This window comes from Glossina fuscipes, unplaced genomic scaffold, assembly GCF_014805625.2.
Source record: "Glossina fuscipes isolate IAEA_lab_2018 unplaced genomic scaffold, Yale_Gfus_2 2, whole genome shotgun sequence".
NCBI classification, from domain to species: domain Eukaryota; kingdom Metazoa; phylum Arthropoda; class Insecta; order Diptera; family Glossinidae; genus Glossina; species Glossina fuscipes.
In genome coordinates this window covers 26,872,549-26,882,418 of record NW_023998416.1, presented here as the reverse complement: position 1 = coordinate 26,882,418, position 9,870 = coordinate 26,872,549, and the positions used below count along the sequence as shown (strand labels likewise).

The 9,870-nt window shown below is 33.7% G+C and overlaps 3 protein-coding genes across 4 annotated transcripts in view; 1 reads left to right on the top strand and 2 right to left on the bottom strand.

The window, feature by feature from the left end:
- Positions 1–1,391, bottom strand: part of LOC119633894 (enoyl-CoA delta isomerase 1, mitochondrial) — a 1,446-nt gene extending 55 nt beyond the window's left edge. Inside the window, exons 1-3 of one of the 2 annotated variants that reach the window (XM_038027707.1) lie at positions 780–1,391; positions 558–704; positions 16–497 (exon numbers count right to left, since the gene is read on the bottom strand). In XM_038027707.1, coding sequence (XP_037883635.1) covers positions 33–497; positions 558–704; positions 780–1,025 — 858 coding nt within the window. In that variant the 5' untranslated portion in view covers positions 1,026–1,391 and the 3' untranslated portion in view covers positions 16–32. Of the gene's footprint in view, positions 1–6; positions 498–557; positions 705–779 lie in introns of those variants that run through there. The other variant, XM_038027706.1, reaches the window with a different exon arrangement.
- A 1,491-nt stretch (positions 1,392–2,882) lies between these two features.
- LOC119633895 (translocon-associated protein subunit gamma) lies at positions 2,883–3,873 on the top strand. The gene is made up of 2 exons (XM_038027708.1): positions 2,883–3,159; positions 3,234–3,873. Exons 1-2 carry the CDS (start codon positions 3,009–3,011, stop codon positions 3,656–3,658), a joined length of 576 nt encoding a protein of 191 aa, XP_037883636.1. The 5' UTR covers positions 2,883–3,008; the 3' UTR covers positions 3,659–3,873.
- Positions 3,874–5,758: 1,885 nt separating this feature from the next.
- LOC119633249 (3-ketoacyl-CoA thiolase, mitochondrial) lies at positions 5,759–9,331 on the bottom strand. Its single transcript, XM_038026693.1, has 6 exons — positions 9,197–9,331; positions 8,098–8,264; positions 7,276–7,848; positions 7,018–7,218; positions 6,794–6,948; positions 5,759–6,011 (listed from the first exon to the last, which is right to left on the bottom strand). Exons 1-6 carry the CDS (start codon positions 9,213–9,215, stop codon positions 5,930–5,932), a joined length of 1,197 nt encoding a protein of 398 aa, XP_037882621.1. The 5' UTR covers positions 9,216–9,331; the 3' UTR covers positions 5,759–5,929.
- Between the last annotated feature and the right edge of the window lie 539 nt (positions 9,332–9,870).

Below are 9,870 nucleotides of genomic sequence, written 5' to 3'. Positions count from 1 at the left end.
TATCTTAGTGAATAAATGAAAAGTAGAAATTATTATTTCGCTTTTTTCTTAAGGCTTTCAAGATATAAACCTAAACCCTTCTGTACGCTTGGTTGATTAACGAAAAGTACAAAATTTTCTACATCTTGTACTTTTTCATCCAACAGCTCTTTTATGTCATTGTGACGAAGTTGTTTCTTTGTCAAGTATCTAGCAATCGGATCCGTTTTGGCGAAAGAAGCAAAAAATTTTTCACATTTTAGCAGAGCTTCTTCTTTCGTAGCAGCCAGTTCATCAACTAGACCAATTTTTAAGGCTTCGTCGCTTGTGAACATTTTACCCTGAGTTAAGGCTTGTTCGGCTATGCGGCGCGGTAAAACATTGCGAAAAGTTGACATAAACCATTTGGGAGCTACAATACCCAATTGTGTTTCATTGAGTCCGATTGTATATTTAGGAAGCATGACCCGATATTCACAACTAGCAGCTAATAAACAGCCGCCAGCTGGTGAGTGACCCTAGAAAACCGCCTAATTAATATAAGTGCATGCAATAAATGAAGGGAAACCCATAAATACATTAATGGCAGCTGCCGTTGGAACTGCGGAGCCATATAAAGCTAACCAAACGTCTTGCAAAGCGGTCCAAAACTGTTTTAATCGTTCTTGGTCAGGCTTGTACATTTCCATAATGTCCAAGCCGGCTGAAAATATTGTGTTAGAGGCCTGCGAATGCAGTGAGAAACAAATAAATTAAAAATTATATTTCAATTTACTCATGATATTATCTTTTTTACTTACAGAAGTTAATATCAATCCGCGGCATTTATTTTTTTCAATATCTTGAATAGATTGATGAAGATCGCGAAGTAAATCTAAATTTAACCCATTAACTGGAGGCCGGTTCATCGTAAGCTTAGCAAAACCGGTTTTATCATTAACCTCGACGTTGGTTAATTTATCGCTGGCAGCCGATAACGGCCTCACCCAATTTCTTAGCAGCAAAGAGCTGCATATTTTTTTCCCCACTATTAGAGCAGATTGCATTTTCTACACGCAGATAAGAAAAAACTTCAAACGACCTTTGATTGTTAAAACTATTCAAGCCGTTATTGCGTTATCGGCTGGGATTGCTTTAATGCCCAAATGAATCTTCACGCAAAACTTGTTACTTTTCGCACAAAAATAATTTGTTTATATATAAAAATTATCGCAACTATAAGTTTTTATGAATACAGACAGCAATCTGATCATAAACTTTATGTGATCCTTATGTTCTGTGCAGTACACAGTTTTGTTTAATAAATAAGACAGCAACTATATCCTACCTGCTCTTGTGAAAACTCTCATATTTTCCACTAATACGATGGCTAAAGCTGGCAATTCCGAAGCAACAATAAAAAAAAGTACTGCTTTCTCTATGCTGTCAACAAATCGAAGCTAGAAGAAAACAAATCTGAGAGTAATTCAAAGAGCCTGAAGAAAAAATCAGAAAAGCTATATTACATGCATGAAATTAAAAAATAATTAAAAATTCTCAAATGTACATGTGTAACTTTTTAATACTTCATAAAAAGAAAAAAATATTTCAATCAACTTTTTTTTTGTCTCAGTTTATTGTTGTTCGAATTAATAATGCTATAAAAATTAAGTATTGCTTGATATTTAACAGAAACATTGGAAGTTCTTACTCTTAAGTTAGAATCGAATTTGCGTCAAATCAGTCAGAGAATGCGTCTACATTGCAGCATAACCGGAATCCGCCCGTGTTTTTATTTACACATATTTGTTTTTATGTAAAGAGTACAACAACGATAAAAACAAACACAACAACATTTCCTCGTGCAGTCTATTAAATGAGAAATTTCCTCACGCAGTCTGTTAGATGAGAAATTTCCTCACACAGTCTATTAAATGAGATATTTGCTTGCTACGCATACTTTTTTCATTTCTCCTCTTTTTTTGTTGTTGTTGTTGAGGTGGCCAAATGTTTGTCTATATTTGAGAGCAAATCAAATTTGCCTCGCTTGTTTATTTTTATGTTAATAAACGTCATGTTTATAAAAGATCAAGTAACACTTTTACATGATTTTCAACAGTATAGGAAGGCATGCAACATTTTGGACGAATCTCAAGCGAACCAAACTGATCAGAAACCGTTTTATTTCCGTTACATTATTGAAAATTTATGATATCATTTTATAATCATAAAAATTTTAAAAAGAAATGAGAATAAGTGGTGGAAAAAAATGTAATATTCGCCTTTACATAGTAGCGAATTAAGCACATTTAAAAGACCATTGTAAAATTCATCTTTATGAGTTGTTTATTTAGTCTTAAGCATTTTTAAATTGTGTTATCATTATTTCGGAACTAAACTTAAAACCTTCTCGCATTATCCTCTGAGAGCTTATTTCTGAAGTAGTTAGGTTTGTGTCAGCTTAATAACATTTTTAATGTGAATAGTAAATCGCTTGACTTAGTTTTTTGCTGGGATGCTAATGTATCGTTACCTCGAGCTGATTTCTTTTTTTTTCCGTCTGAAGATAGGCGTCATCCGTCGTTGCTGTTGGCAGTACATTGTCTAGCTGGGGCCGTGGATTGTGTAATCAATTGATTAAATATCAGCGTTTTACGACGAATTACGTTAAACTTAGGCGGGAGGCATTGACTGAGACTTGCGCTTTGAAGATATTGATGATTCGTTATCCTATATTTACAGTCTTTTCCGTAATTGCCACTCGGTTTGTATCCAAAATTCCCCTCGGCTTGTTTTCAATATTGCAAATTCAATTATCCTATATTTCAAGTGCAGAGTTGCATTAAAAGTTTGTTATAGTTCTCGGTACCGAATGCATTTTCTCCGTGGCCGAATTTTTAAAATTTATTAAAACGCTTTGGCAATGCCTTTAACACGTACTATTTTGACAGCATCTGTTTTCGGCACATTTTCGGCTTAAATGACTTTCACTCCAATTAGCTACGTATAAGTTGGTTGTAATAATTTAAGTAAATTTTTAATTAAATAAGATGGGTTCAGATAAAAAACAACAAAAAGTTCAAGCTTCGGGATTCACGAAAGAAGAGGAGCTATTGCTGCAAGATTTCAGCCGCAATGTCAGCACGAAGTCGTCTGCATTATTTTATGGCAACGCATTCATTGTGTCTGCCGTTCCGATCTGTAAGTGACACGTCAATAACCGTCAATAATTTAAGCAAAGCCGTTTTCTGAATTATGGTTTTATTACCTTCCAGGGCTATTTTGGCGCGTCCATAATATGGATTTACTTCCGAGTGCGATTTTCTTTATTATCATGACCGGTGTCAGCACTTATCTAATGGCAATGGCCTACAAAAATATCAAATTTCAGTTAAAACATAAGATCGCCGTTCGACGCGAGGACGCCGTCACGCGTGAGATCAATCGTCAATTGGGTGATGACAAAAAAGTTACGCGCAAAGAAAAGGATGAACGTATTTTATGGAAGAAAAATGAAGTAGCGGACTATGAAGCTACAACTTATTCCATATTCTATAACAATGCATTATTCCTGGCCATCATTATTTTTATTAGTTTTTTCATTTTAAAAAACTCGTCGCCCATTATCAACTATATATTCTCAATTGGCTTAGCTAGCGGAGTTTTGGCTTTGTTCTCCACCAGCACCCAAACTAATTGAAACACAATTGAATTAGGTCATAAAGTACACTTTACATATGTAATACATTTTATGTGAAAGCGTATTGAAATGCATATAATAGGAAAAAAGGAATTTTTTTTTTATTCCTCTATTAAGGCTGACTTTAACGTGCTGTTTGTTGAAATTCCCTACACTCTATTTAGATCGTATGTAATAAAAATGTTTTAATTTTGATATTATTTGTAAATGAATAATGAATTTCTATATAATTCTATGACAAGACTCCTAGAGACATTCAAAATCGCTTCTCCGTTTGCTTGTGGCTAATATATAGACATAAATGATGGCGAAATGAGATTTGTATAGACATTGTGAAAGGGCGTTTACAACATAAAGGGTCCCTGGAATCACTAAATGATTCTAACATAAACAGTTTAATGAGTTTATATATTAGAAATGCAAAATGCGAGTTGTTCCTTGTTTAAATAATGCAAAAAATATTTGCAACAAAAATTGTTAAAAATTAAAAAAAAACAAAAATGATTCAAAAATCGTGCACACCTTAATCTAGTTTTATTTAAACTATGACATACACTCGGCAAGAAATATAGGATGCGCAGGATTCCGCTCGTACGATCTTTTTCCCTATCCATGGTATATATATTGAGCGGAATCGACTCAATTACCCGATTCTGCTCACTTCAATTGCCGTTCGCAGCGTATAATTTTTGTTTTTGTATCTATCAGCGAAGATGAGGGGTATATTCAATTTGTCAAAACGTTTGCGATGCTCGGAAGGAAGCTTCAGAGACACCGCAAAGTATATGTATGTATTATATATATATATTCTTGATCAGCGTAAAATCTTGAGTCGCTGTAAGCATATCTGGTGGTCCGTTAGAAATATTCTCCTGGCTGCAAAAATGAAACGATAAGTTTTAAATTTGGCAAAACATTGGAAATTTTGGCGCGCAGATTGGTATTTAAAGTGACAAATGTAGAAAAAATTGACCGCATATTCTTTGGGCGATACTGTAGCACCTGTATAAAAATGGGAAAAATCGACCACGCCTACTCATTATTATAGTGTATCAAAATATAACTTTTTTTGAACATCTTTATAAGGCGCAAAAGAAAGCTTCAAAAAATCTCATTAAGTATATAAATTCTTGGCATGCGTCTATCAATGTCCGTCCGTTCGTCTGTTTGTTTGCGCAACTAAATTTGTGGTAAACCATCTCCCGTTAGCGAAAATGAAGATACCGCCTATAAATTTGCAAAAGAATATGGAAATCACTTAAACCTTTCCAAAAACTCGCCTAAAACGTCCACAACGCCCATCGGACAAACGCTTTTATTTTAAAAATAGAAAAAATCATCCGCGCCCAACCGATATTATAGATTATGAAAATGTGATTCTTTTACTTTTTTTGTTTATATTCGAATAAGGGTGATGGGTGTAAAAGATTCGATCACGACCGAATAAGGTTTTCTTACTTGCCCTTGCTCATTTAGTAACAAAATTGCAGAGTTTTAACATGAATATTTTGTTATTGTCTCGAATCGAGAAGCGGCTTAATCGTAAAATAACTTTTTCAATATTTTCTCAGATATGACCAAATTCGGGCTCGCTCAGTTAATTACTCTCAGATGTTAAGTAGACGGTCGAGTTACGAATAATTATTAAAACAAATAGGCTGGAATATGTAAATATGGTTTTCAATTTGTTTTCCTATATAACACAATACTACCAAGTTAAAGTTACTATATTTACTAAAAAATAATACAAATATTAAATATTCTACTAATATACTATATACTAAGTAATTATTACTAAAATTGTGATCATGAAAGAAAATTAATGGTTGTAATAAAATAAGTATAATGTAATAATATACCTATATATATGTAAAATTAAATAAATATATTTCGAATATAAATTCAAATGAAAGAAAAAAGTTTGTTTGTTAAAAAACATATTCGCTTTATTTCATTGTTGTTATTATTAAGACTACAGTGTTAAAGCATCAACATTAGCAGCTTTATTGAAAAATCTGCCGCACTTGAGATTTAAACTCACCTACATTGAGTTATTAGTTCAGACACATGGCCTACTCGGAAAATGAAAGAAAGTAAACGTACAGAGGGCATAGAAAGATTCAAATATATTTTTGTTTATCTGTAAATTATGTTAAAAAAAAAAAAATATTGTGTGTTACACATTGTCATAACATTTTGCAAAAAAAAAAAAACATTCTTAAAATAAATAAATGCACGTTGAACCAAGGCTTGGGAACAATAGAGAGTTAGTTAGCAAGATTCTATCAATAGGGCAATACCTTGACCGCCACCAATGCAAGCAGAGCCGATTGAATATTTAAGTTTTTTACGTCTAAAAATAGAAATTCAAAAAAACAAAAAAAATGAAAATCAAAGGAAATGTTCCGGCAGGCGAATTAAAGTGAATATTCTAAATAAAATGAAGTCTTCAGCATGTTTAAGTTATAATATTGTTACGGAAATGCTAAATCCAGCTCATTTCGGATAATTAATGTTCCCAAATAATAAATTCCCTAGAGAGGGAAACACCAAATGCATACTCGCAGGCGCCTCATGCAGCTGCCAGACGAGAAAAACGATCGAACGAACTGGAGAAACAGGTTAACGGATTAAAAATGAAGCTATGAATATGCTTGTGAAAATGTATATAAATAGACTATTTTTTTTTTTTTTTTTTTTGGATTGTTGGGTGGAGATGGACTAAGCCAATGAATTTGTGACTTACAAGTCCAGATAATAAAATGTCGTAATTTTGTTCAGAAATATGTATAAAACGCGAGAAAAACAAGAGCGGCCGTAATAACTGAAGCCGGTATGTTTGTAGCTCCAATGGCGCAATTGGTTAGTCGCACGATACTTATGATCAGTAAACGGTGTATAAATGGACTGTTTGCGGAAGGCAGAGTGAGTCGGACAAGAACATTGTGAATAATCCTGCTGCTAACCAATGTGACTGTAAATAAAAGAATTTAGAAGTGCATTTCTTTTGAAAATAACATCCACGATCTAGTGGTACGAGTCCTATCGAAGAAAACCGGAATTTCGTAACAATATTAACAAAATATTCTATGTGTTTGCATCGTTGTTCTTTAAAAATTTGATACGAAAACTTACTGCATTTCATGTACCAAATGACCAGTTATACGGCTTCCACTAGCTCCTAAAGGGTGACCTAAAGCAATTGCACCGCCATTAACGTTCAATTTGTTCATATCTAAACCGAGAGCATCAGCGCAAGCTAATGTTTGAGCAGCAAAAGCTTCGTTAATCTAGAAAATAATATTTGCAGAGATGTCTCGGTCTTTCTTTCAACTTTGGTAATTTAGTTGAAGTCTTACTTCGATAAGATCAATGTCTTCGAGTTTTTTACCGCTAACTTTTAAAACATTTTGAATTGCCGGGACTGGACCAATGCCCATAATCTCTGGTTTGCATCCCACGTACGCGTAAGCCACTAGGCGAGCTAAAGGTTTCAACTTATATTCATTAACCGCCGCTTCAGAGGCCAATATTACAGCAGCAGCTCCATCGCAAATGCCCTAAATAGATGTTGTTTATTTTACTTTTTGATGGACACAATGCCGAACAGAACTTACCGAAGCTGTTCCTGCCGTAACTACACCGTTTTTCTTGAAAAGTGACGGCAATTTCGCTAGACCATCTAAAGTAGTTTTCAGCCTTGGATGTTCGTCAACAACAAAATCGACTTCCTTGCCTTTAACCTTTATTTTAAGAGGTGTGATCTCGGCATTGAACGCGCCTTCTTGTTGTCCCCTTTCCCAAAACTTTTGGGAGCGCAAAGAGAATTCATCGACACGCTCACGTGAAATCTTATTTTGTTCAGCTAAATTTTCGGCAGTTAAAGCCATAGGCAGTTTGCAATAGCTGTCGGTGAGACCAATCCATAAGGAATCTTCCAAGCTATAGTTGGCCCCAAGCGTTGTACCAAAACGTACATTTCGTGCCATGAAAGGAGCTTGAGACATATTCTCCACACCACCAGTAAGAGCAACTTTTGCACTGCCAAGTAATATATCTTGAGCTCCGTTGACAATAGCTTGAAAGCCGGACCCACAAAGACGATTCACAGCCAAAGCTGGTTTCTCAATTGGAACCCCACATTGAAGACCAACATGCCGAGGTAGGAACGCACCGTCACTAGATGTGGACTTAAAAAAAATTGCCAGTAAAAAAATGCTCGAGAAGAAGTTTATTTAGTAAAAATAACTCTAAAAAATCTAATCGATTGCTTTAAGTTTAAGCCTGGCAAAAAGTTCAACCGGAGAAGTTCAAAAGATAACGTTTCTTCTGGCAAATTTAGTTTAAAGACATTGTTAGTTAATGCGCTTAAATATTGGTTCATTCTAACAAGTTCTGAGTGTTGTACGGCACTTTATTGGATAATATAAATTCCTTACCGGCATAACATGACCAACGACCACAGTGTCAATTTGGTCAGGTTTTAAGCCTGAACTAACAATAGCGGCTTTTGCTGCTGTCGTTTGCAATTGGGCCTGATTAATAGTTTTCAAGGCGCCACCAAAAGTACCGAAGGCAGTCCGTTTAGCGGCAACAATATAAATACCTAGGAAGAGAGTAAAATAGCGAGCACATAAACATATATTAACGCAAAAAATTTTAATTTGTCTTCGAGATCTTATTCAGTGACTCCCATTTAAAATTGCCCAAATTCTTCTTCCTCTTCTGCATTCGCAACCAGTGAAGCAACACTCCTTCCCCTTTCCATAATTGTTTCTTAGGACTAGATTAGAAAAATTTAGCAAGCTTATCTACACAAATTAGCCAAATAAATCTATAGCAAGTAATGAGAGTAAGAAAAAACTCGTTCTGCCTCCTATTTTTTTACTTATAGTTATTATATTAACCTGATCAAAAGGTGTATATTGTGTTCCAACAATAATTTAATCCTCTTAAAAATTTGTCTGTAGTGTATTTTTTTATGTATTATTTTGCATATAAGACCTTGCTGTTGAATACATAAACATATAATCAATTCTTTTGTTCAAAGTTCAGCTACCGGCAAAGCTATTCTACATAGTCATATGTGTTAGTAAACAAATGTATAATAACTTTCTCAATACAATTTTTATGTTTTCAGCCAAAATGTCATAAATTTTAGTTTCTCGCTATTAAGGTAAAATTTTAATTATTATTTGGAAATTTGAACACTTATTTTTATTTATTATTTTTTTTATTTTTTTGTAAATTTCTAGGGCAAAACGAGAAGGGTCAAATAACGGGTAACATAACGATTTGCACAATTTTTCCAAACACTTTCCAAAATTTGTATAAATTGGATGCAAGTAATCTTGTGTACAGTGCAAGAATTCAGGCAATCGGAGATAAGCAAAAGATGTTTATTAAAGGGATTAAAGTACACATGATGCAATTATTAAAAAAAATTTATTTTAAGCGCTTTATAAATATCTACAAAATTTTTCATTTTATTTATTTCAAATTTTGTTTAACCAATTTAAAGCAATTATATATATTTACCTTTAGTAACAGCCGACATGATTTAATGAATGTAGATATTTATGAGTAACTTTTAATAAGAGACGAAGTTATTGCAAGAAATAATAAATCTGTATGCTTTATATACTGCGGACTTTTTGCTTGCAAATATGAATATTTATTGTGATAGCAATTACGGTAAAGTTTGTATGGCTTCACTGATCGCTAATCGCTACTGCTGAGTACTGCCCAGCAATAAAGATTTAATGTACAGGTTACATTCGTTAAGTTCGATTGGTAATTTATTTATTCACTAAATAATAATTATAACAATTAATATAATAGAGACATTTGATATACGTTGTGTACTGATATATATCCAGGTATATGTTCGACCAGCACATTCACATCTTAGGTCACTCCTTTAATAGTCCTTTATTGTTATAACAGTATTCTTGTCAACGTTCTTGTTTTCTGCGATTGAACGTAACGAGGGCCTGATTGTGTTTGTGCTTTGCATACTGTTCAAAACTCAATTCAAATTCTCCTGATCATTTTCCATACTTGATTAATTGTACCGATTACCCCAGAACTGAGACATAATGGCGATTTCATCGTTTTCGATGTAGGTTAATGCGCAAGGTTTATAGCGAAATAAATATGCATATGTGTATGTAGAACATTAAAAAAAAACAACAATAGTATCTAAACGAACG